Source organism: Antechinus flavipes, chromosome 2, assembly GCF_016432865.1.
Source record: "Antechinus flavipes isolate AdamAnt ecotype Samford, QLD, Australia chromosome 2, AdamAnt_v2, whole genome shotgun sequence".
In the NCBI taxonomy this organism is placed as follows: domain Eukaryota; kingdom Metazoa; phylum Chordata; class Mammalia; order Dasyuromorphia; family Dasyuridae; genus Antechinus; species Antechinus flavipes.
Genome location: NC_067399.1, coordinates 49,031,176 through 49,057,189, shown reverse-complemented (window position 1 = coordinate 49,057,189; position 26,014 = coordinate 49,031,176). Strand labels below are relative to the sequence as shown.

At 37.2% G+C, this 26,014-nt stretch overlaps 1 protein-coding gene across 1 annotated transcript in view; it reads left to right on the top strand.

Moving 5' to 3' along the window:
* The window catches only part of TCF25 (transcription factor 25), a 42,571-nt gene extending 16,789 nt beyond the window's left edge, over nucleotides 1–25,782 (top strand). The window contains exons 7-18 of the mRNA XM_051974746.1: nucleotides 974–1,104; nucleotides 4,122–4,221; nucleotides 7,234–7,327; nucleotides 7,730–7,822; nucleotides 8,115–8,220; nucleotides 10,378–10,537; nucleotides 16,178–16,265; nucleotides 17,313–17,471; nucleotides 18,527–18,617; nucleotides 19,467–19,546; nucleotides 24,608–24,680; nucleotides 25,486–25,782. Of these exons, the coding sequence (XP_051830706.1) occupies nucleotides 974–1,104; nucleotides 4,122–4,221; nucleotides 7,234–7,327; nucleotides 7,730–7,822; nucleotides 8,115–8,220; nucleotides 10,378–10,537; nucleotides 16,178–16,265; nucleotides 17,313–17,471; nucleotides 18,527–18,617; nucleotides 19,467–19,546; nucleotides 24,608–24,680; nucleotides 25,486–25,671 (1,361 nt within the window). The 3' untranslated portion in view covers nucleotides 25,672–25,782. The remainder of the gene's footprint in view (nucleotides 1–973; nucleotides 1,105–4,121; nucleotides 4,222–7,233; nucleotides 7,328–7,729; nucleotides 7,823–8,114; nucleotides 8,221–10,377; nucleotides 10,538–16,177; nucleotides 16,266–17,312; nucleotides 17,472–18,526; nucleotides 18,618–19,466; nucleotides 19,547–24,607; nucleotides 24,681–25,485) is intronic.
* The last annotated feature ends 232 nt before the right edge of the window (nucleotides 25,783–26,014 follow it).

Below are 26,014 nucleotides of genomic sequence, written 5' to 3'. Positions count from 1 at the left end.
TGTACCATTGGGATGGTTATTTGGTTTGTGGTGCCTATGTGGTAATAGTGTCTTGTGTTAAGATGTCCAACCAGGGCATCACTAGTAAGGAGATGGGGTTCAGCTATTTTATAAGGACAGGTCAAAGCTGGATTATTTCAGGTTGGTCAGAAGAATTAAGATTTGTAAGTAGTAAATAAGATTTCTAAGTTTCCACATAAAAATTGAGCTATTTTCACCTATCCAACACTATTCCTTGAAGGAATAGGAGAGAAAGAAGTGCCTTTCCTCCTCCTTTACTAAAAAAGACCTGAAACTCATGTAGGTACACCATCAAACTTATCCCCCCCAAGGCAAAGGGAGTGTAGTGGTATTGCCTTTGTGCCATTTTGTGTTGCATTCCCATTTGGGTATGCTTTTTCCATGACTTCCCTCCTCTCCCCAAAGCAATTCTTAGATAATTATTTTAACCTATTGCCACATGGATACAGTTTTTGTATGGGAGGAGTATGTATTAAAATGTGGATGTCAACATTCCCATCTCCCAACCACCTTACTTACATTGTTTTTAAAGTGGTCCAGAGCTGTTAGTTTTATATGCAAGTTTCTGAATCATGCCTGTATACTATAATTCAAAATATCATTGTGAATGTTAGACTTTTTTTCTAAAGTGGATCATAATGCATATAAAAGCCTAAATTATTTTGTAATTTTAGGCTTAACCATTTTAAATTAAGTTTGGTACTGTTTCAGGAAAGGATTTAGCTCTAAATTTAAACAAGCTTTAAAATCCTGGAATTTGGGAATAGAGTTGAGAATACTAGCTAATACAAATTCTGCCAATAACTTTTAGTCCCAAGAAAAGAAGGCCTTATTAACCATAACTATTCCTTGTTATTAATACATGTAACTGTGAGTTATAATTTGGAGCTATTATAATTCTACTGAAACTAAGATTGACTTGGTTCACTGATAGAATTTCTACTAATTTTAGGTATTACAATGCGAGTGCTGGAATCCAAAAGGGGAGTTCAGCACTTCACATTTGAACACCACCGAGAGTACCAGCAGGTGCAGTTCCAGTTCTTGAGTGCAGTGGAGTCCATGGACCCCAATAATATTGTGGTATGTCATGAAGAGAGAATGGCTACTCTGAATGTTCAGTTCATCCCATTGGGCCCCTGTCCTGTTGTGGTAACAATGACCTGTTCCCCGGGCTGCCCCTGGCCAAAGGAAAGAAAGTAGAGAACAAGCATTCAAGCCAAACAGTATGAGAAATAAGAAAGCTCCTTTGTGTGAGTTCTTTCAGCTGAGGAAGTGGGAAATGATTATATAAATAAGTGTGAGATGACCTTTAAAGACAGAGTTTAGCTACCAGCTGTTCTATTTTTAAACCTTTTTCTTTGGAAGAAAGCAAAGTCATTTATTAGTATTTTAGTAGAACAACTTCAGCATTGAAATTTTATGAAACCTGTCCAATTTTCTTAAATTTGATATGAAAATTTGAGACTCGGGGACTGAAGTTGAAGTAATATGGATACATTGTTCAGAATCTGAAGAATTACAAAACACAAATGAACAACAAACTTCACAAAAACTCAGGCCCGTATCAGTGTTAAAGATAGATCTTTTTACATGATTTCTTTTCTAGATGGTCTTATTAGCAGAATTAGTTGAAACTGAAAGTGTAACAGTGCCCTGCTCTTCTCTTGCACATTCATATCACAGGTTATCATGTTGGTAATATCATTGAAGAGCCTTGTTTGTAGTGTGGGTGTGCCAATAAGTAATATGTCCTGGTTTTAAAACCTTTTGAATTCCCAGTTGATTTCAAGCTCCAGAAGAGCTCCTTAGAATTGAATGTGTCTTCCTACTACAGAGTTGCTCCAAATCTTGTGCCTGGGAACTTTGTCATCTTAGGATTTTTGATAAGATGAGAAGCAACAGCCCTGTTATAATTACACTAGTACTCTAGAAGGACAAATTTCAGAAGGTTCAGAAAAAGGATAAGTAGACACCTGTAGACAGACATTTTTACAAGGGAAATGGAGAGATGAGATTTTCTCAATAAAGGAATTTTTAAAATGTAAAGAAGAATAATTTTGATGAGGAAATTGAGCTGTCCAAAGAAAGCAATGTGATACATAGGTGACACAGTTTAGATTTTTTTTTTTTTACATGTTCAGAAGATGGAAGCAAAAGCAGGTAATAGAAGATGGTTCCATAATCCTGTAATGATTTTCTAAGAATAGGCATCAAGAGCTCTGTAACTAAATAAAATGAGGCTAGCAAGAAAAACCCAGGATAAGAAAAGTTCGGGGGTTTTTAATTTAATTTTTTAAAAACCTATATTGGGAGCAAAAGAATCTTAAGAAGGTAAGGTATAGAATAGAGTTGGTAGAACAGTTGTTAACTTACAACAAAATGGAGACAGAACTTGCCAACTTTTATTTTACTATGAAAGATCTTTAGATTAAAAAAGATAAAATGATCAATAGGGACTTGATACCCACAAGAAGTAGTTAGATAGTGAGAAGGGACTTGGCTGCCTTTGATTAATTCAAGTGACAAAGCCCAGAAAAACATTCCCATCTACTGAAAGAACTGGCCGTTGTGATTGTTGAACTACTGAGAGAACTCTTTGAATGATCACATCAAACAAGAAATGTGCCTACAAACTGGAAAAGCTTGAATTTTGATCCAAATTTTTTTTAAATGAAGAAAATATTGAGTTAGATTTTTTGCTTTGTGGCAAAGTTTTAGTACTTATTGGAAGAGTGGTTATCTTCTTGAAAAAGAAATATAAAGAAACAGGTATAGCTTCATCAGTGTGTGTGTGGTCCATCTATCTTTGTTTCCTTTTTTGTTAGTGTTAGTAACCTGGTATAGGAAGGCAGTATTTGAATATTTGAATAGGTCACTTAGATTTTACCCAAGTCTTGAATGTTATTCTTGTGAAGAAAAATGGAGCAGTAGGACAAAAAAAAAAAAAAAAAAACCCACAATTAGGTGAATTCAGAACAGGTTAATTTCTGGACCAAAGAGCAGCACGAACAACTTGATTTCAGCTTGGAGAGGGTCTCCAGTGAAGGCTTCCAGAGAGTCATTTTTAGTCCTGTGCTGATTAACATTTTTATCGGGAACTTGAATAAAGGCATAAGTGGCATACTTCTTAGATCTTCAAATGAAATAATACTAGGAGAAATAGTTAATACACTGGATGACTGCTTGTTGGATATGTTGGAGAGGGCATTCTTCTTTATTTATACTTGGCCTTTGTAATCCCTTCCTACCTAGAAAGTCTGTGATTATTTTCTTTTCCTTTTTTTTATTATAACTTTTTATTTACAAGTTATATGCATGAGTAATTTTACAGCATTGATAATTACCAAACCTTTTGTTCCAATTTTTCCCCTCCTTCCCCCCATTCCCTTCCCCAGATGGCAGGTTGACCAATACATGTTAAATATGTTAAAGTATAAATTAAATACAATATAAGTATACGTGTCCTAACTGTTATTTTGCTGTACAAAGAGAATCGGACTTTGAAATAGTGTTCTATTAGCCTGTGAAGGAAATAAAAAATGCAGATGGACAAAAATAGAGGGATTGGGAATTCTATGTAATGGTTCATAGTTATCTCCCAGAGTTCTTTCGCTGGGTGTAGCTGGTTCAGTTCATTACTGCTCTATTGGAACTGATTTGGTTCATCTCATTGCTGGAGATGGCCACGTCCATCAGAATTGATCATCATATAGTATTGTTGTTGAAGTATATAATGATCTCCTGATCCTGCTCATTTCAATCAGCATCAGTTCATGTAAGTCTTTCCAGGCCTTTCTGAAATGTTCCTACTGGTCATTTCTTACTGAACAATAATATTCATATACCTGTGCTTATTTTCTAACACCTGGGCAGGATACCTCTTGTGGCATATAAATGGACAAATCTGATAGATGAGAACTGGCATGGTTTTTTTTTGAATTCTAAATGAATTAATGAATTATGTGAGAAAGTTTTAAAATGTCTGAATCTATTTTTGTTACTTGTACAAAGGCTTAATTTCCAAAGAATAGTTGCATTAAAAAAGATATGTTTGTTATTGTAGTCAGTCAACCATCTGTTTTCTTCTGTGTTTTCAGCTTCTGCTCCAGGGAAACCCTTATCACATAGACTCACTACTCCAGCTCAGTGATGTGTGTCGACTCCAAGAGGATCAGGAGATGGCTCGTGATCTTATAGGTAAAAGTTAGTAGTGGCTAGGTCAGCTCTCACCTTGTGACTAAGGAAGATTTTAAGTTTTTATTTCTGGCTTGTGGTGTACATACAAATCCATCTCTTTCCTCTTGCTTTTAAGAAGTTAGTTCCAAATCCAAATTTGTTAGGTGCCAGGCAGTGCTCATTATTTCTGACATCTTGAGTTAATATTTATTAGCACTTTAGATGAAATCATTGAGTCAAATAAAATCTCATTCCTTAAGAAGCCAAATCCTGTCAGTCTTTCAAGTCTCTTACCCTATATCCTTACTTTCACTGTTAGACTCTCCCCCAAAATAGTAGTCTGAATTCATTGCATCTACTCACATCCCCATTCTTTCTTCATCTCCATGGAATCTGGCTTCCCATCACTCTACTGAAACTACTCTCTCAAAGGTTACTTGTGATCTTTTTTTTCATTGTTGAATTCCGAGGTTCTTTTTCAATCCTCATCTTCATTAAAACTTTTTTTTTTTAAACTAAAACTTTTTGACACCCATTACCACTAAAACTTGTGGATAAGTTTTTCCTTCTTGTCTTCTGGGACATTACATTATTGATTTTTTTTCCTACCTATCTGACTGTTGCTTCTCCTTGGCTCACTTAACAGGCATCTTATGCTCCATAACCATGGATGTGTCTCCTGTGGCTCTGTGCATTTTCTGTTTTATGTTTTTAATGATCTTTTTTATTCCAGTGGATTTGATTATTATCTCTATTTCTTTATGTAGCCCTAATATCTCTTCTTGCTTCTACCTCTATATCTCAGTGCTATTGGACATCTCTGACTTTAATGTCCTTTCAGCAAGTCCAAGTTCAGTATGTCTAAGAAAGAACTAATCTTTTCTCCTAAATGTTCTCTTCCTCTAGATTTCCCTTTTTCTGTTGAGAGTACTACTATCCTCTTCTTTATCCAGATTCATAGCCTCAATCACATCTTGATAATTTCCTCTTGTACACACACACACACACACACACACACCCCAATTCATTACCAAAGCTTCTTCAGTGTTCACAAATTCCCTTATGTCCCTTCCCTTCTGTTCACTTACATAATCTCCATCTTAGTTCAAAACTTCCTTTCTTTTTCTTAGTGTTATAATAATCTTCTAAATGGTTTTTGTGTTTTCATTTTCTATCCATGGGGCAGCTAGATGACACACTGGATAGAGCACTTGTTTTGGAGTCAGGAGGACCCGAGTTCAAATCCAGCCTTAGACATATTAACACTTACTAGTTGTGTGATCCTGGGCAAATCACTTAACTCCAATTGCCTTGCAAAAAACCCCCAAATCCAAAACAAAACCAATTTCTAGCCATTTCCAGTCCTTCCTACACAGCTTCCAATAATTTTCCCCTAAAGCATAGGTTATAGATCAGCTTGTATCTCAAAAATTTTCCCTGGGTAAAGAGCAAACACCTTAGCCTGACATTAAAAGCCCTTAGTGGTCTAGCCACCTATCTAACTCCAGAAATGGAATGCAGCATTCCAGCTAAACTGGAACACTAGCTACTTCCTTAATTGCATCTTCTGTCACATGACCATCTACCATGCTTGGAATACACTTCTTCCTCATCTCATTTCTGTCAGAATCCTTTCTTCCAGCTCACTTGGGAAGTCAATTCCTCCTTGAAGTTTTCCCTTGTCATTTAAGCAGCCCAAGTGTTTTTTTCCACTTCAATAATATTTAGTTGTCCCTGAATAAGAGTAGAAAGAATATTATACTTAATCTGCCAAGTGTTTCCTCCAGTTAAACTCCTTAAGGAGTTTTCCATTGCCTCATTTAATAAAATGCTTTGCACAAAACAGTGATATTTAACAGGTGTTAATTTGAATTTAAATGTAATTGTTTTAGTCACACAAAGGGAATTGCATTGATAGATTCCTCTGGGTGATAGTAAAATGAATACTAGATTTTAATGTCTTAATTTCACAGTCAAGTCAGGGAGTAACACACAGGCATCTTGGTTTTCTCTCCTGATTATACATTGTTAGCTTGCAAAATTCAAGGGATGTGTGTTTGTGTATGGGTGTATGTGGTGTTCTTTTCTTTTTTAAATTATATAAGATGAATATGATGGTTCTCTGGGAGCGAGAGCAGGTTTCTGGGGGAGGTTTTCTTGGAGTCAGCCTTAGTATCAGTTCAGATCAATAATTACCCCAAATGCAGCCAGCTGGTAAAAATACAAATGTTTATTTCTCCTTCCAAATCTTGTCTCTTTCCTTGGGCCCGGATAGCTAGATTCTTAGAGGCCTCTCTCTCTGCTCGGTTTCAAGAGCTCCCTCCAAATGTCTCCAAATCCAAAGGTTTTGTCCTTCAGCCTCTGCCTCTGCTTTCTTCAGCCTCCAGCCAGCACAGAGATGGAATGAATCTCTTGTCTCCTTCACTTGGAGCTTGGCTAGCTTTCTGGCGAGTCTTTCAGACCAGCTTGGTCTCAATGGGGGAAGTGCAGGAGCCCAGCCACTACAGTGGTGTGAGATGAAGATGAATCTGGTTATGCCTCTGAGAGAGCCTTCTCAATCTTCCGCTGAACTCTCGACTCGTAGCTTCTTCCTCTGAAAACTCTCTTCTCCATGTAATTTGGCTGAATTCTGTCTGAGAGCTTCTGTCTGTATCTTATATATGAGAGAGAGGAATTGTGGGATACAAGAGAGAGGGATTATGGGTTTTCTCCCATAGTGCTCTCTGGCCCTAAGAGCCTTCAAGGGAGGTTTGAATTCACAAAGTTATACAATTAACTTTGTGAATCTCCCATATTTGTGAACTCCAATGAGTAAAGGTGTGAACACAAGCGTTGTATCAATTAGTTCTACTTAATACCTTGTTTCAGGTTCTGGCCCCAAACATCTTGTAAGATCAGATCAATAATCTATCAACTCTAATGAGTTAGCAGTTTGTAAAGATTCCAACAGGTGTAATTAACCTCTGCTACAAAGGACTTTAACTTGGTGAATTTTATGAAAGTGGTTCCCAATACTGTTCCTTTTGTTTTTAGAGAGAGCTTTGTACAGTTTGGAATGCGCATTTCACCCATTGTTTAGTCTCACCAGTGGAACTTGCAGACTAGATTATCGCAGAACTGAGAACAGGTTGGTAACTTCTAATTTTTTGTTTTGATTTTGTTCCACAAACTTAGATTCAGAATTCTCTAGAGTTTTAGCATATGCATAAACTACAGGTTGTAAAAGAAGCAGAGCATGTCACCTACTCTTCTAGAACTAAAAATAAAGGTCAGTATTAGATAATAAGTGACTTTCCCCCCTACTTTGCTTTTAAACTCTGGAGTCAAGACTTCTAAGGAAAAAAGAATACAATTTTTCAGAGTCAGAAATCAGAATCTTACATTGTGTTGTATAATAATAATAAAGTCTGCAACTTGCTTTATCATATACATTTGAGATAATGAAAAATACTTTACATTTTTTATGCTCTTGATAATTCTGACTGTCCTTTCACATGCATCTATCTGTATAATCTGTTTGTTTATTTAGAGCTTTTTACCTGGTTCTCTTCAAGCACATGATGTTCCTAGAGAGGAGAGGCTGTCCCCGAACAGCCCTGGAATTCTGCAAGCTTATCCTAAGGTAAATATCTGTTACTCTATTCCATAATTGGTGTTGCTGTGACATTGAAGGCTATGATGTCTAACTGGTAACAGCTCAATCCAAAGATGTTGGTAGTGCCAGGTTATAAGCACATTTGAGTCATGAGACCTTACAATGAAGAAATTTGCCATGCTAAGGAAGAGCTGGATAATTGTACTTTATGAGTTTTGCTATAACCAGAACTTAATTTATTGTGCCGCGATCATAACAGCTTCTTTCTTTTGTTTTGTTTTGTTTTTGTTTTTTTGCCCATTTTCCCTTCTCTTGGCAGCCTTGATCCAGACAATGACCCTCTCTGCTTGTTGCTGATTATTGACTTGCTGGCATTACGAGCCAGGGATTATGGGTTCCTAATACGTATGTTCCAGGAATGGGAGGTAAGTTGTGAGGATTTTTGAATTACAGAATGTTAGCATTTAATAGGTCATATAGGTCAATATCCTTGCATTGAGTCAATGCCTTGCAACATTCTTAACATATGATCATTCTAGCTTCTACTTCAGCATTGTCAGGGAACTTATGTTTAAATTAAAATAAAATTTATTAATTAAAATAATTCCATTTTTGAAAGGTCCTAATTTCTTGAAAGTTATTTCTCATGAAAATCTATTTCACTATAATGCTGTTGTTTTTTTAACTAAGTCTGAATTCTCTTCTCTGGAACAATGGAATTAAATCTAATCCCACTGCTAGATTATTATCTTTTATGTATGAGAAAATGGGTATCATCTTTCTCTTAAACTTAACTTTTCTTCTCTGATTAATCATTCTCCAGTTCCTTCAGTTATTCTTTATAAGACATGCTCTCCCAGTCTCTTTACCATCCTGATTACCTCCCCAGATGTACTTCATTTTTGTTAGTACTCCTCTTAAACTTCAATGCCTGGAAGAAATACAGTCTTTTGAATGCATTCTGACTCTTGAGCACAGAATAGTGGAGATAATCCCTTTTTTGTTCTGGGCACTACTTATTAAATAAAGTTTAAGATCTCATTGTTCTTTTTCTTAGCCATATCATACTGCTTATTTCTGATGATCCTCATTTAAAAATTAATTATTTCTAAAAATCTAACCCTTTAAAAAAACTAATCAGCAAACACATTTTACTACTATACAAAGGGTACATTATTTTTCACAAGAATTGCTGTCCTATCCTGTATTTATGAAATTGATCTATCCAACTCAGAATTTCACATTTTTACTCTTAAATTTTGCCCTGTTAATTTCAGTCCATTCTAGTCCTTTAGAATCTTTGGAGTCAGTCAGACAATATATTGGGCTATAATTTTGCTAAGTACGTCTTCCTCAAGTGAAAAGAGATGATCACATCCTCCTTTTGAAAGAATGTATCTTCCTCTTTCCTTGCCCTCCTTAAAAATTCTCTTTTTCCTGAACAGCTGAATTGTCAAGAAAGGATATAGCATCTGAATTTAGGCATTATGTGAGGCAGCATTATGTAATAGCTGGAGGGCTGGTTCTGGAATCAGGGCTTGGGCTCACATCCCATCATAAACAAATCACTTCATACCTCAGCGCCTCAGTTTCCCCTTTCTAAAATGCCATTTTAGTTGTTCAGTTAATGCTGCTTCTTCCTGCCTCTTACCCAGTCTCCTTCACCTTCTCACACTCCTCTGTGTTCCTGTAGGTTCCATAGCATTACCAAGCCTCAGATGTTTCTAGCATGTCTAGTCCTGGGCATTTTTCCAGGAATTACATAGCATAAAGAAGTTAGAAGGGACTCGAAGTGTCATTTTGTTCATTTCCTTCCTGAAGCATTAATGTATGATATCCCATTTTGAAATGTTATCTATATGATCTTTAGTGATGGGGTACTGACTGCCACCCAGGGCAGCATCATACCTTTTGTTAATTATTGAAAGGAGGATTTTTCACATACTGAATGAAAATGTGCCTCCCTGTAGTTACTTCTAGGGCCAGACAGAACAAACCTAATCCCTTTTCTAAATAGCAGCCTTTCAGATATTTGAGGATGGTGCTCATAGTCTTTCCTAAGTTTTTTTCCAAGCTTAAGTCCCATTTCTTCAACCTTTCCAGTTGTGTCTCAGAACATGTAACAGGAATTATTACCTTCCTTATTCTAAATCCTAGACATCTTTTAATGCAGCCTAAGCTTGAATTGACATTTTTTAGCAGCTGTAGCACACAAGTGATTTGTAGTATGTTTGCATTTTTTGGTCTAAGATTTATTTTTCCATGTGGACTGCATTCTGGCCATGTCTGCCTTATGTATTTGTGTACATTCTTTTTTTTGGGTACCCAATTGCAGGATAATTTTTTTCCCTGTTAAATTTTATCTTTTGATTTTTCACCTGTTATTCCATTTGAAGGCTTTGGCCTAGCTGGAGACTATTTTCAACATGAAAGCAGGCTAGTAAAATTGTTTTGTTCACTATTGTGGAACCCTTACCTATATCTATTGAAGAGACCAATCCATAAATAATATGTTATTAGCTTAACATGTATCTTTTTTCAACTACTCTAGCTCAAAAATCTCATTTCTTTATCATTTACAGAGTCATCGAAACTTGTCTCAGCTCCCAAATTTTGCTTTCTCTGTTCCACTGGCATATTTTCTTCTGAGTCAGCAAGATGATCTCCCAGAGGTTGAACTGAGTTCTGCAAGAGAGAATGCTTCTCGCCTAATCCAGCAAGCACTCATCATGTTCCCTGGCGGTAAGTTTTTGTAGCTTTTCTAAGGCAGGGGGTATACCTGTCTTAACATGCCCATTGAAAAGTCACAGTGAAAACTAAACTTTCTAGTTAAGAGGTCCCTAGCAGAGTTTCATGAAATGAACCACAGCTGCCTTATACTTTAGAGCCAAACTACCCTCCTAATTTATTGGATGCAACCACAAGCCAGAACCTCCTCAATCCTGAGATCACAGGAAAGAAGCAAGTGCATAGTTTTGTGTTCTGTTAAGTTTAAAATGAAAGTGGTTATAGACTTGGTTTTTCTGAGCATGATCAATAGCCCTCAGCAATGTAACTAGTCTTTAATAGGGTATAATGAAATCTTTTTCTTTTCATTATTTTTTTCTCCACACATACCCATTGTTTCCACTAGGAAAAAAAGAAAAACACAACCCTTGTGACAAATATGCATAGTCAAGCACATTCAGAAATGTGTCTCATTCTGCATATTTCATTCCTCACCACTCAATCAGGAAGTAGATGGACTCTTCAACATTGGTTTTGTAGAATCATGGTGGATCATTGTACTAGTCAGAATCTTTATCTTTTTTTTTTTTAATAGCTTTTTATTTACAAGTTATATGCATGGGTAATTTTACAGCATTGACAATTGCCAAATCTTTTGTTCCAATTTTTCCCGTCCTTCCCCCACCCTCTCCCCTAGATGGCAAAATGACCAATACATGTTAAATATGTTAAAGTATAAATTAAATACAAAATAAGTATACATGTCCAAACTGTTATTTTGCTGTACAAAAAGAATCAGACTCTGAAATAGTGTACAATTAGCCTGTGAAGGAAATCAAAAATGCAGGCGGACAAAAAAATAGGGATTGCGAATTCTATGTAATGGTTCTTAGTCATCTCCCAGAGTTTTTTCTCTGGGCATAGCTGGATCAGTTCATTACTGCTTCATTGGAACTGATTTGGTTCATCTCATTGCTAAAGATGGCCAGGTCCATCAGAATTGATCATCATATAGTAGTATTGTTGTTGAACTATATAATGATCTCCTGGTCCTGCTCATTTCACTCAACATCCGTTCATGTAAGTCTCTCCAGGCCTTTCTGAAATCATCCTGCTGGTCATTTCTTACCGAACAATAATATTCCATAATATTTATATACCACAATTTGGAATCTTTATCTTTTCAAAATTATTCATTTTTATAATGTTGAAGTATAAATTTTCCTGGTTCTGCTCACTTCTCTGTGTATCAGTTAATACAAATTTTCCTAAGCTCCACAACTGTCTCATTTATCTTTTCTGATGTCATAGTTGTATTCCATTTCATTTATATGTCTTTAATATGTCTAGCTGTTCCCTAATTGACAGGCATCCACTTAATTTCCAGTTCTTTGCCTTCACAGTAATAGTTATTAAAAGACATTTTTCTGCCTTCTTTCATTTCAATGGAGTATAATTCTAGTAGTAGTTTTGCCATTGAAATGTCAAAAGCTTTTAAAAGTTTAAAGTTTAGTAATTTTTTCCATGTGTTTCCCAATTGCTTTCCAGAATTGTTACACCAATTCACAGTTTCACTAACAGTTCATAAAATTAGGTCTGAATTCTCTCAGCCCCTCCAGCCTTAGCTACTATAATTCCTATGCTATCATTTGTTCAGCCATTCTCCAATTGATCCGCATCTCTTTGGTTTTCAATTCTTTGCCACCATGAAAATAATTGCTATGAATATTTTCATACAAATAGGTTCTTCTCCATTTTTTTTTATGTTTTTGAGTAGTGGTATTGTTGGGTCAAATAGTATGCAGTTTATTTTTTTTTAATTTGTTTGTTTTTAATACACATTGCTATATGAAGCATGTTGCAAGAAAAAAATCAGAACAAAAGGGAAAAGCTATGGGAGAGTGAAGAAAAAAGAAGTGAACATAGCCTGTGTTGATTTACATTCAGTCTCCTTAGTTCTTGTTATGAGTGCAGATGGCATTTTCTGACCAAAGTCTGTTGGGATTGCTTTGGATTAAAGAACTACTGAGAAGAACCAAGTTTTTCATAGTTGATCATCACACATTTTGCTATCATTGTGTACAAAGTATTCCTGATTCTGCTTGTTTCGCTTAGCAAACATGTAAATGTTCATCTTCCCAGGCCTTTTTAAAATTAGCTTGTTTATCATTTATTATAGAACAATAATTATCATTCTATAAAAAATGATCAAGCTGATTCCATTACTTCATATACCACAAATTATTCAGCCATTCCCCACCTGATGGGCATCCACTCAGTTTCCAGTTCCTTGGCACTACAAAAAGGGCTACCACGAACATTTTTGCACAGATCCCTTTCCCTTCTTTGAGATCTCTTTGGGATATAATAAGCTCAGTAGTGGCACTACTGGATCAAAGAGTATGCACAGTTTTATAGCCCTTTGGGCATAGTTTCAGATTGCTCTGTAGAATGGTTGGATCAGTTCACAACTCCACCAACAATGGGTAGTGTCCCAGTTTTCCACATCTTCTCCAGCATTTATTATTGTCTTCCTATCATCTTAGCCAATCTGAGAGGTGTGAGGTGGAACTATAGAGTTGTTTTAATTTGCATTTCCATTTCTCTAAGATTAGTAGTGATTGAGAGCAATTTTTCATATAACTATAGATGGCTTTAATTTCATCATCTAAAAATTGTTCATATCCCTTATATTATATAATTTATCAATTGGGGAGTTGTATTCTGATGAATTTAACACAGTTCTTTATATATTTAATATTTAAATAAATTTATTTATATTGTTTAGAAATGAGACCTTTTATCAGAAACACTGGCTGTAAAAAAAAAAAAAAAATGTTTCCCTGCTTTGTACTTCCCTTTTAGTCTTGTATGTGTTGCTTTTTGTTTGTGCAAAAACTTTTTAATTTGATCAAAATTGTCCATTTTGCATTTCATAATGTTCTCTAGTTCTTCTTTGGTCATAAATTCCTCCCTTCTTCAAGATCTGATAGGTAAATTATTCTTTGCTCTCTTAATTTCCTTATAGCTTCACTCTTTGTGTCTAAATCATGTATCCATTTTGACGTTATTTTGATCTGTGATGTGAGATGTAAATCTTCACAATTGTTTCAATTTCCATTTCTTTGATTTAGTAATTTAGAACATATTTTCATATGATTATTGATAGTTTGGATTTTTTCCTCTGAAAACTACCTATTTATTAATTGGGGAATGGTTCTTATTTTTGTGAATTTGACTAATTTCTGTATTTTTTTAAAAAAATTTTAAATGAGGCCAAGAGAAACTGGCTGGCCTTTTGGGTATCTGTATGAGGGGCCTTTTGTTAGTGGAACTGAGATTGAGGTTAGCAGCTGAGGAAAGAAACAGCTGCCACCAGGTTACTCCAGAGAGTGAGGTGGGGAGAGAGAAAGGGTGAGAGAAGGTTGAGGATTAGTGAAAGCTGAAAGGAAGACAGCAGGGATGGGAATTATCTCCCTCATTCTAGAGGGAGAGGGTACTTTGAGAGGGAGCTTCCATACTCCTGAATTCTTTCATTCCCCAATCTGAATTTGCCCAGCAAGCATATGTCTCTGTAATCACCTATCTACCTACCCATCTTCCCTTGCCCTCACATACCTGGCTTCTATAGTAGTCACTTTGAAGTTCCTTCTTGTATTTCTTCTCTCATCTTTTCATTCTGAAGCCAGCTATAATAAGAAATCAGACATGTTATAAACCTCAGGCAGCTTAAGCCGTCTCTTCTTGTCATGTGATACTTTGAAAGAAAATATACTACCCTTCAAATTTCCTCATAGAACCCCTATTTACCTTCAATAGACTGCCCAGTATTGAGAATTGAGAAACATTGACAAGATTAATTAACCAAACACTGATCATGCAATTGTTTAAAAGTTCGCTTCCCTATGACTTTATCACTCTGAGCTCACGACCTTAGCAATATAGTACTCTCAGCGTGTGGTTACTCTGGATATCTAAGGTATTTTGTAGAGGTTGGGTCTGGACAAAGCAGAAATAAAAGATGTAAAAGGTTGTGGTGATTTTTGACCCTCTCCAGGCCGATGTTTCCTGGCCCAGCCTGATTAGCACAGGCATCAGCTACCTGATAAATTTGAAGAGGGTTGTAAAATCATTAGGAAATTTTCTTGGCCTCAGTGCATGTTTCAGAAAAACATGCACAAATTCCCTTGTTGTAGGATGAGGTCATTATTGTGGGTCCTTAGAAATGTAAATTTAAAAGATGATAATTCTGGATAGTCTCTGTAGAATATTTTGTGTGTATTTCATGTACATATGCAAAAGATGACTTCTAATCAAATGCCAGTTTTTGTGCCTTGGAATCTGATTATTTTCAAGGATTTGACTATTAGTCTTACTACAACTTCACCTAATAAAACACTCCTTCCTCTTGTTAAAGGATCTTAATTTAGCATTCTCTTAACAGTCTCACATACTGTATAAGTTTGCTATTCTAGCCATTTTCTTGGGATATTCTTCAAAATCCCTCTTGATTATAGTCATATTCATGCCAGGCAGATAAGGTAAGAGACATCTAGGTGGTGCAGTTTGCTGAACCTGGTCTCAGGAGGAACTGAATTCAAATCTACCCATGTCACATATTGAGCAAGTCACCTAACTTCCATTTTCCTTAATGTTCTCATTTGCAAAAATGATGATGATAATAGCATTTACCTTACAGGGTTGTTGTAAGGATCAAATGAGACTTGTTTGTTTTTAAAGCACTTAGCACAGTACCTGGCACATAGTAGAACTTGAATGCTTAATTCTTTCTTGTGTCATCAGCATAAGGGACAAAGAATGAGGCTGTTAATTTGTCTATGTTTCATGGAAGGAACTGGCTCTTTTTTTTAAAAAAAGGGGGGAGCCAGATTTCTGTTAACTTCTGGTTTAAGCTATTGGTATATTTTTTTATTTTACATAGTTGTATAACTGAAAATGACTCATAGTGTTATTGGAAAGACACTTGAATTGTGTTTTTTCCTTCTGGCCTCAGTTATTCATATGTTACAATCTAAATATGTGACCAGCTTACAAAGCCCCACACCTAATGAGCTCGGAAAGCGTGTCTTTTGGACACAGCAATGACTCCCCCTGATGCTAAGCCAGTGAGTGAGGTTTCTGTGGAACAGGGACTCAGCATTTGCAACCTCTCATGTGATGTTAGGCAGGGTCAGTGGGGAGCCAGCCCATACTGCTTCTGTCCAGCATGTCTGTGCTGTGTGCAACTGGAAATTGAGCATAGGGTTCTCACTAAAACTGATTACATGTTCTTAGAACATCATATGATAGCTCTTGTCAGAGATGCGGAAGGGAACATCCTTAGTAGAACATGCGGAAATCCTTGGGGTGGGTGGTATCCCAAGCAGTCATGGAGGCTTATAGCCTCCTCTCCCTGCAAACTAGGCAGACATCAAGGTGGGTTTGGGTTGTTTCTACACCGCCGGGAAGGAAGCAGGTTGGGCTCTTTATCTTCTAACCTTGTCTCACATTTGTCTGGTCTCTCTGTGCTGCCGGCGGCCCGAGCAGGGGATTTAACTGGGACTAGAGATCCAAGAGACCAGCCGCTGCCACCACTCCACTCCTTGAGGGACATGTGGTGACAAGAGGCTCAGCAGCTCTGCCTTTCCCTTACAGTTCTCATGCCCCTGCTGGATCGCTGCAGTGTGCGCCCAGACTCCGCTGTGTTAGCTCATCCTTTCTTTGGACTCAGTACTCAGATAAGGTAAAAGATAATAATAAACGGAATTCATTGCATGCTTAAGATAATCTGAGACAGAATGGCAGCTTTTTTCTTGTGTGTTTCTGTTTCTCTCACGGCAACTGATATGCTAGGAACACATGATGACATTTGTCAGAGGTTTTGTTTAGATAAGAACTTTGATTTTCCCTGATTGCCAAGAGAGATGTGCATCAGTTTATTATTCATAAAACTTGATAAAGAGCTTAATTTAAAGATACCAGCTATAACCCTTTGCTTTTACACAGCTGCTTCTTTCATTTTGAGTAAGTGGCAGGGTGTTTGCTGTGTTGCTATTTTAAATGAGAAAAGGAAAATTTCAAGAGCTCTGTGTCGGACAACATCCAAACTAGAAACAGCGTAACACACTCAGCTATGCCAAAGATCTCAAAGTTTGGCATAGTCAATTCAGTATGTGGCTTATAAACTGAATTTAGAAATGACTTAAATTAGCTATATTAAGGGTTCTCTGAACCTTCCCTTGCACTCAGGCTATGGTGGTAGGGACAGAGCTAAAGGTTACAAACTGAGATTCAGGGGTGGCAGGAACAAAACTGAGGTGTTCTGATATCCAGGGCAAAATTGAGCTCTTACTCTTAGCTACATTTTCATATATAAAGGTGCAAACAAAATACTGTTGTAATTCACAAAATAAATCTAACTCACAGAGGAGTTTTTAGTCTTCAGACACTGAATGATTTCTAGTATAGTCATGAAGATTCCTCTTACAAATAAATGGGAAATCATAAAATACTTGTCTTTTTTTCTTCATTTTGATTAAAAAGAACAAGAGCTGTTTGTTTCCAGTTTCTCTCATCCCTTCTCTTCTAACATAATAGAGAACTTAGTTAAAACCTATTTTTTTGTATGAGCTCTTGGAGACATTCTTGCCTCAGACTAGTCAGGGACACACCAAACACCTATTTACTAATATGAAGGCATAAGTCTTTGGGTGTGATTAAGGACTAGAGGGCATTTTCCAGGATCTGACTCCATAATGGATTAATTTACAGGATGGTCTCTTTACTATAGCCAACCTCCTGCCCTGACCCAGCTGGTTGCCCTATACATTGGGAGGACATATTCTCTCTGGAAGGATCCTACCATCATGGCTTGGCTAGAAACTAACGTCAGAGAAGTGCTGCAGACAGTAGATGCCGGTGAACCCATAGTGGAGGAATCTGAAAGAAGGTCAGTCATTCTGTGCGGCTTATATTGGCAGTGAAAGCATCTGTTGTAGAAATGTTCTTTATCTGTTAATATGGGACCTACTGAAATGGACGTTTAAACTTATCCTTTCTCCCTAAGAACGTGTGTGATAAGTAACAAAATGCATTCTAGGCATCTTTTTTTTTTTTTTCCTACCTTCATTTATAAATACCCACAGCTTTGTTTTCTGTTCTAGGTGAAGACTGCATCAAATTAGTACATTTGTATCAACTTAAATGTTGCCTTTGTGTTTACTGTATGTAGAGTATTGCCCAGCATACAAGGGGGAAAAGCAAGGTTTAAATCAGATGCTGTCATGTCCTTTGTGGAATTTATAGTCTAATAGGAAAGGTGTGTACCACACACATATCTTTTTGTATTTACGATTAACTATAATTCATAATTTTGCATAAGTACCTTAGATGGATACTAAACAAAATGGTTTGGGGTTGGAGGGGTCCATTTCCTTTCTGGATCTTTCTTAGATCCTTATGGCTAGGTTTGAATCATTAGACAGATGTTTGGCTTTTGTAATTGGCCCTGCATTAGAGGTGGTGACAGAGCAGTCCTGTTTGTATTGTGTGTGATAGGAAAATTGTGACGTTAGGATTTATAGAATTGTACAGACTGTCTCAGAGATTGCGCTGTGTATTCTCCAGGGAACATGCCTGCTAGTATCACAGCAAGCATCACCACTGCCAGGAAAATGTACTTAACTGCTTCCCAGAAACAGATGTATCCACCTACCCCCCAGCAAGACTTCTCTGGAACTCAAAATTGGAACTCTGAGGCATTGGCTAAAGACCAGGCATTGGGGTTCTTGGGTGCTCGTTTCATTTTGATGATTATTGTATTTGGAAAAATCTAAAGCTGCTGTCATGGGATAGCCTTGATGACTCTTTGAGCAAGTGTGGGTCTCACGCCTATGCTATTGAGCAGAATGTTGCCTTCTCCAGAGTTCAGCTTGTTGAAGTGTTACAGAATGTATAATTTCATTTGTTGGTCTCCGTTTTGTTCTCCCTTCCCTCCCTTCTTAGGCGGAAGGTCCGATACCAGAGTGCCCCCAGAAATATCTATCGCCATGTGATCCTTTCTGAGATGAAGGAGGCCACCGCAGCCCTGCCTCTGGTAAGCAACCTCCCAGCCGAAAAAGAAGGCATTGTGTGTTTACACGGCGTCACATGCACAACTTAGCCCACTTCTCCCTCCTCCCAAGTGGGTCTTCTAGTCCACCCAGCATTTTATTAATTACTGATTTGAGAGCAGCAAAGACTTTGTAGCTGTGAAATCCTGGAATGATTCTGCTTCTTCCTTCCTTTGGCATTGGTCACAGCCAACAGGACTTGGCGCATTGTAGCAGAGAGCTCACATGCCTGTAAGACTGACTTGGTATAGGAGAGCAGGGCGGATAGAGGGAGAAGGGCCGGACTTGGACATTCTGCCTCTCACACTGACTAGATGTTTAGTCCTGGTCGAGTCCCTTAGCTGTTTACAACTCATTTGTGGAATGGGGTTGGTGACAGCAACTCCCGGCAAGTCCATTGAGCTCTAATGTGTCTTGAAAATGACTCACAGTGATTTTTGACTGTAATGATGACCAAGTACACAAAACCAGAGCCACAACTTGGCAGTCTGTGCATCTAGAACTTGTGTGGAAGGAAAAGTAGGAATGACCAGTTAGATCAGTAGAGTTGAAGGAAAGGCCTTAATACAAGTCTTTAGTCCTGTTGTCTCCTGCACTCCTAGCATGAAACTCTCTACCCCCACCCCAAGAGCGAGATGCACTGCAGGACCTGGCTGAAGCTGTGTGATTTTGAGGGAATCTGATAGTTGGTGGTTGGCTTTCCTCTGAACGTGATATTTTATTGAAAATGTTCTTTGTGAAAAAAAAAAAAAGAAAATGTTCTTTGTGGAGATCACCTGAGGCAGACTAACCGAGCCCTCCTGGGTATCTCATTTTTGTGTCCCTTTCTGAAGGAAGTGACATCCCAGCCTGTGATGGGGTTTGATCCTCTGCCTCCTCTAGATTCCATCACTTCCTACGCCAGACCACGAAGGTACCTTATATTTATCCTATGTCTTTTCGCTCATGCTTGCTTTCACATTGCTGCATTTATTCTCCTCCAAGTTGACAGAAGTAGAGAGTAAATAAATCTCTTGATAACCTTTAAGGTGAAAGGAGACAAGAAAAGAGATCACTTATGTTCCAAATAGAGAAATCTTTCCATCTAGACTGTGTTTCCAATGTGTTTATCCACATCTTTTTGAATTGCTGAGTCAGCAGCATTCCTCCAGTGTTCACCTACTACAATTACAAAGTGTCTATTTCTTGAACATTTTAGTCCTGTGGTTCTCTCTGATGGTGACTTATGCAAACATTTCTTCTATCAGGAGAACCTCAAATACAGATGCCCCTTGCTTACCAAAGTAGGTATATATATCTCAGTAACAACCAGGAAACAAATTTTTGGATAGAGAATCCAGTTTTTCCTTTTCCCAGATACTGTAAAATTGCGGCTAGGTTTCCATGGAATAGGAAAAGGGATTCCCTTTCCACTAATAGGTCTTAAATGTGCTTTATTTTTCAGTTAGCAGGGAGAAGGATATGGTGATGTGGAAATTCATGCCATGTTTCTGGCTGTTGGCGCACTAAGCTTGCTTCTCTATTACTTTTTCTTAACTAGGGGTTGTTGGGAGAGTGAACTTGTGCTTGCTCCCACCTCCTCTCAGATTACAGAGTTTGGGCCAGGGCTTTTTTAAATGCCTATTGCTTGATAGTTAAATAATACTTTAAAAAAAAATAAAACAATTTTCAGATAACTTTTATTCTGATATCAATACATTGTTTAATGAGGAGGCTATGATGGTTTGCATTTCAATGAGTGTTTTCTAATGGGAAACAATATTATTAAAAGTTTACTTTATGATTATTCATACAAGTTTTTTCTCCTTTTACTTCCATAAGCCAGAAATATCTTAGATTTATTTCAATTAATCATATTTTGCTTTAAAAGTTTTTCTTGTAATATTTGCAGTGCTATGTTGATCAGTCAAATGTTTTTGTAATTTTGCTGGAAACATGGAATTTTTTAAAATTTAGTAGTATGACAAACAAGATGAATCAATATCTCTAGAAGGAAACCCAAATAGATGATATCAAGTGTCCGAAACTCTCCAAAATGAACCCATTATCTTTCCCCACAAACTTTTCCTTCCAAACTTCCTTATTACTATTGAGAACTACTATTCTTCTAGTCACTCAGGCTTGAAACCTTCATGTTAGTCTGTACTCGTTTTCAATAATCCCTCATATCCCATCTGTTGCCAAGTACTGCCTATTTCATTTTTGCAACGTCTCTTGAATATGCTCCCTTTCCTCCTCTAACACTGCCACCTGCCTGGCATCTTACTGCCATCAGCATCTTACTTGGATTATCACAGTAGTTGCTGATGGGTCTCCTGCCTTTTGGGTCTCCTCACTCCTGTCCATCCTGATTTCAAACACTAAAGTGATTTTTCCTGAAGCACAGGCTAATCATATCTGTAACTTCCCCGTCCCCTCCAAAATCCATATCACCTCCAGGATTGAATAAAAATATTTGATGAGTAAAGCCTTTATAATTTCCCTTACATCACCAAACACACACACTTTTCTTTCTTTCTTTTTTTTTTTTAATTTTTATTAAAGCTTTTTATTTGCAAAATATATGCATGGGCGATTTTTCAACATTGATCCTTGCAAAACTTTCTGTTCCATATTTTTCCCTCCTTCCCCTTCCCCCCACCCAGATAGTAAGTAGTCCAATACATGTTAAATATGTTAAATCCAATATATGTATACATATTTATATAGTTATCTTTCTACACAAGAAAAATCAGATCTAGAAAAGGAAAAAACCTAAGAAAACAAAATACAAGCACACACCAACAGAAAGCATGCAGATGCTATGTTGTGGTCCACATTTAGTTCCCACAGGCCTCTCTCTGGCATACACATTTTTCTAATCTTTTATATCTTACACATGTAACTTAGACATCCTCTGCCATCCAGTGACACTGACCTCCTTGCTCTTTCTCAAATAAGATACTGCATCTTTTGGTTCTGACATTTTCCCTGGCTGTTCCGTGATTAGAATGTTCTCTTTCCTCATCAAAATCTCACCTTCTACAGGAAGTCTCTCTTAATCCTTCCCTCTGTTAATTCTCTTCCAATTTATCCTGTGTATCCAGTGTTTGCATGTTATTTTACATCTTTATTTTGTATCCCCAGCACTTGGTATAGTACCTGAGACTGGTACGTAGTGCACATAGTCCATAGTGCACAGAGTGCTGGGCCTGAAGTTAGAATCTAGATTCATTCTTCTGAATTCAAATCTAGCCTCAGACACTTCTAGCTATATGACCTTGAGCAAATCACTTAACCCCATTTGCCTCAGTTTCCTCAGCTGTCAAATGAGCAAGAGAAGAAAATGGCAAAACCCCATGGAGGTCATGGACATAACTGAATAACAAATGGTACATTTATCTAATTGAAAAATGTGAATTGACTGATGATGTTGCTGTAATTAGGATTTGGTTTTAGCATTATGTTTATATTGGTTTCATCATCAAATTCTTTATTGTTAATGCTATTAAAGCCATTCCTTTTTTGCTTAAGAAGTTGAAGGGATCTCAGATCTCAGCAATGTGGTTCCTCTCTTTAGAGGTGCCTACTGAAGCCCATTTATACTTACTTAAAGATAATATTTTATTTTATCCAATTACATGTTTAAGATAGTTTTCAACATTCATTTTCATAGTCTCAATTTTTTTTCTTCCTCCCCAAGACAGCAAGCAATCTGTTACAGGTTATACACATGCAATCTTGGAAACATTTCCATATTAATCATGTTATGAAAGAAGAAACAAAGTGAAAATAATATACTTCAGTCAGCATTCAGACTCCATAGACCTTTCTCTGGATGTGGATAGCATTTCCATCATGAATCTTTAGAATTTTCTTGGATCATTGTATTGCTGAGAACAGCTAAGTCAGTCATAGTTGATTTTCACAGTGTTGCTATGCAGAGTGTTTTCATGGGGTCTTTTCACTTCACTCAGCATCAGTTCACATCAGTCTTTCCAGGTTTTTCTGAAATCTGCCTGTTCATCATTTTTTATAAAATAATGTTGTTATGCCCCAGATTGTCCAGCCATTCCCCAGTTCATGGGTATCCTCTCAAATGCCAGCACAAAAAGAGCTGCTGTATTTTTGTACACATAGTTCCTTTTCCCTATTTTTGATCTCTTTGGGATACAGACTTAGTAGTGGTATTTCTGAATCAAAGTATATGCATAGTCTGATAGCCCTTTGGGCGCTCCTCAGAATCACTAGATCAGTTCAAAACTCTACCAGCAATGCATTTAATGTCCTAGTTTTCCCACATCTCCAACATTTTTCCTTTTCCTTTTCTGTCTTATTAGCCAATTTGATAAGTACGAAATGGTACGTTAGAGTTGTTTTTAATTATATTTCTCTAATCAATAGTGATGTAGAGCATTAGATGGTTTTTTTTTAATGACTATAAATGGCATTAATTTTTTCATTTATGTTCAAAGGGCTATCAAAATGTGCATACCCTTTGACCTAACAGTGTTTCTACTGGGTTTGTATCCCAAAGAGATCTTAAAGGAGGGAAAGGGCTCACGTGTGCAAAAATGTTTGTGGTACTCCTTTTTGTAGTGGCTTGAAACTGGAAATTGAATGGATGCCCATCAGTTGGAGAATGGCTTGTTAAATTATGGTATATGAATGTTATGGAATATTATTGTTCTGTAAGAAATGACCAGCAGGATGATTTCAGAGAGGCCTGGAGAGGCTTACAGGAGTTGATGCTAAGTGAAGTGAGCAGAACTAGGAAATCATTGTACACGGCAACAACAAGATTATATGATCAATTCTGATGGACGTGACACTTTTCAACAGTCAGATGATTCAGGCCAGTTCCAATAATCTTATAATGAAGAAAGTCATGTATACCGAGAGAAAAGTCTGTGGGGACTGAGTGCGGATCACAACATAGCATTTTCACTATTTTTGTTGTGGTTTATTTTTTCTTTCTCTTTTTTTTTTTTTTTTAACTTTTTGATCTGATTTTTCTTGTGCAGCAAGGTAATTTACAAACGTGTATTCATATATTGGATTTCCCGTATATTTTTACCATGTGTAACATATATTGGATTACATGCCATCTAGGGGAGGGTGTGAGGGGAAGAGGGAGAAAATTGAAGCACAAGGTTTTTCAATGGTCAATGTTGAAAAATTATCCTTGCATATGTTTTGAAAATAAAAACAGTTCAGTATTTAAACCCATCAGTCCAGGACTGCCAGACTGCAAAATATAAGATTTGACTCTCTCTCTACAACTTTTTGCACAGTGCAGTTTGAGAGCACTGGCCTCTTTTATTTGATTATTAATGTCATTTTAGCAGATCTAAGCTATACCAAAAGTCATGGTTGTTGCTAGGATATTGAATGTGCTAACTTTGTAAAACAAATTTGTTGCCTTTTTTTTTTCTTAAATCAATTTTGTACATTTTAATCTTGTAAATTGAGTATTCTTCTTTTTTTTTAAACCATACTTAACATTGGAAAATCTTTATGCTTAGCATTGATGTATCCTTGCTTCTACCTCCTTTCAGAATTAGTTTGTTCTTTGGGATGAAGTAATGAGTCTTCACCAGAATGAAACTAATGTAGCCTTCACTCCTACTTGCCATGCCATGTGAATGTATATCTTATATTCCCTCCTCAAATCTTGGGTGTCCTCAACCTCATTCATTCACCTGTTTAAAAGCACCATCCTTTAGTACAAAGTCCATTCTGTTGCTTTCAAGCTCCCTTTGCCTCTCCTGCTTATCTCACTGCTAGATGCCACCCCTGGCTTTGACTAACTATACTTTCCCTGCTGGGGGCAGGAACAGAAAGAGTGAATTGCCCAGGTGAAGAGGATTGTTTTTTAGACTATTATTTGCAAAGCTCTACTAACAGACTAAAATCCACGTGGTATATAGGGCCAGTTAGAAAAAGAAAATACAACTACTTCCTCACATTTCTTTGATTTTTTTTTTTCTTTCAGGGTAAATCGTTACTCCAATGAAAGCACATTATCTCTCTTCTTTCGATCATTGTTGCCAAATTTTACCTTTCAGGTATGTTGAATGAATCTGGTGCATTTTTATTACATTCTTGGTCTCCGCTCTTCTCAGACCACCTCACTAAGAAGAATAGGAGTTTTGGTAGAGTTGCTAAGGAGTCAGTTTTGTTGGGTGCTAGGTGGGTGGTTGGGCAAGAAGAAAACCCCTCATATCCCTAGCAGCTAACTATAGTAGGATCCTGACCATAGCACAACCACTAAACAAATAAGTGTTCATTGAATGAAATGGTTGATTGAGATGTAATTCTTGTTTCAAGGAGCTTATATCCTAATTAAGAAGACAGACACAGAAACCTAAAGTGGTTGGATTCAAAGTATGAGATGATAGATGAGCTCATCTCATTAGAATAGTGCAGCTGAAAATCTTTCTATTTAATAAATGCTAATAGGGAAAGTTGTCTTTGAAGCTTTGGATTCATTTTGAATGCATTCACCCAATATTGTGATTACTCATTGCACATATCTAGGAGGAACAGATTGGTACTTTTTAGAATTTTTTAAAAATTGTATTTGATTTTTGAGATTTGTTTTTTTTTGAACCCTTCCACCTGTGGCCACCTTCGGAGGTCACAAATGAAACGCCATCTGTGTAGAGAGGCAATGTCTTCAGCAAAAACTCTTCTGTCTTGGTCGCCAGTGTGTGACATGTCTTTAATGGAAATAGTTTGGCCTCATATACCAGTGGGAGCAATAAGAACTTTGTGTCCCACTCATGTAAGGCAGAGCAGAACACATCCAGAAGCAGCCCCCTTCTTCTCCAGCACTTTCCCCTCCAGCACCATATCTCTTTTTTCCATCAGGGAGAAGATACACCAGATGAAATAGACCCGGTTGGCGCAGAGGAGGATCTTGACCAGGGTTTGAACAGGCTGATGGCAGCCATGCGAGATCTGCTGGCAAACATCCAGTTCCAGGACCCTCCAACAGAAGATAACCCTGATGGGAATGGAGATGAGGATGAAGACGAAGATGAAGACTGGGACTAAGACTAGAGCATCCAGAATCCCAGTGATATGCTGTATAATTATGTTCATGATTTTTTTCGGTTGAAATTTAATAGTTCCCTAAAGTAAAAAAGTAAGTGCTTAATTTATAAAGTCATTTGCCTCTTTTCTTCTACAAATTTGGAAGAGCTCCTCGTTAGTGTGTCATATAAGGGAGGACATCAAAGTTCTTGGAAGTGTGCTCAAAGCACAGCTTAGAAGCAGGCAAAGCAACAACCATGAGTGACTGGAGACTTTTCGTTACTCCATCACAATCTTTCATAAGCTTCACTTTGAGATAATATCTCACACCTGTTAATGTGGAGTCTGTCCTGAAATAAACCTG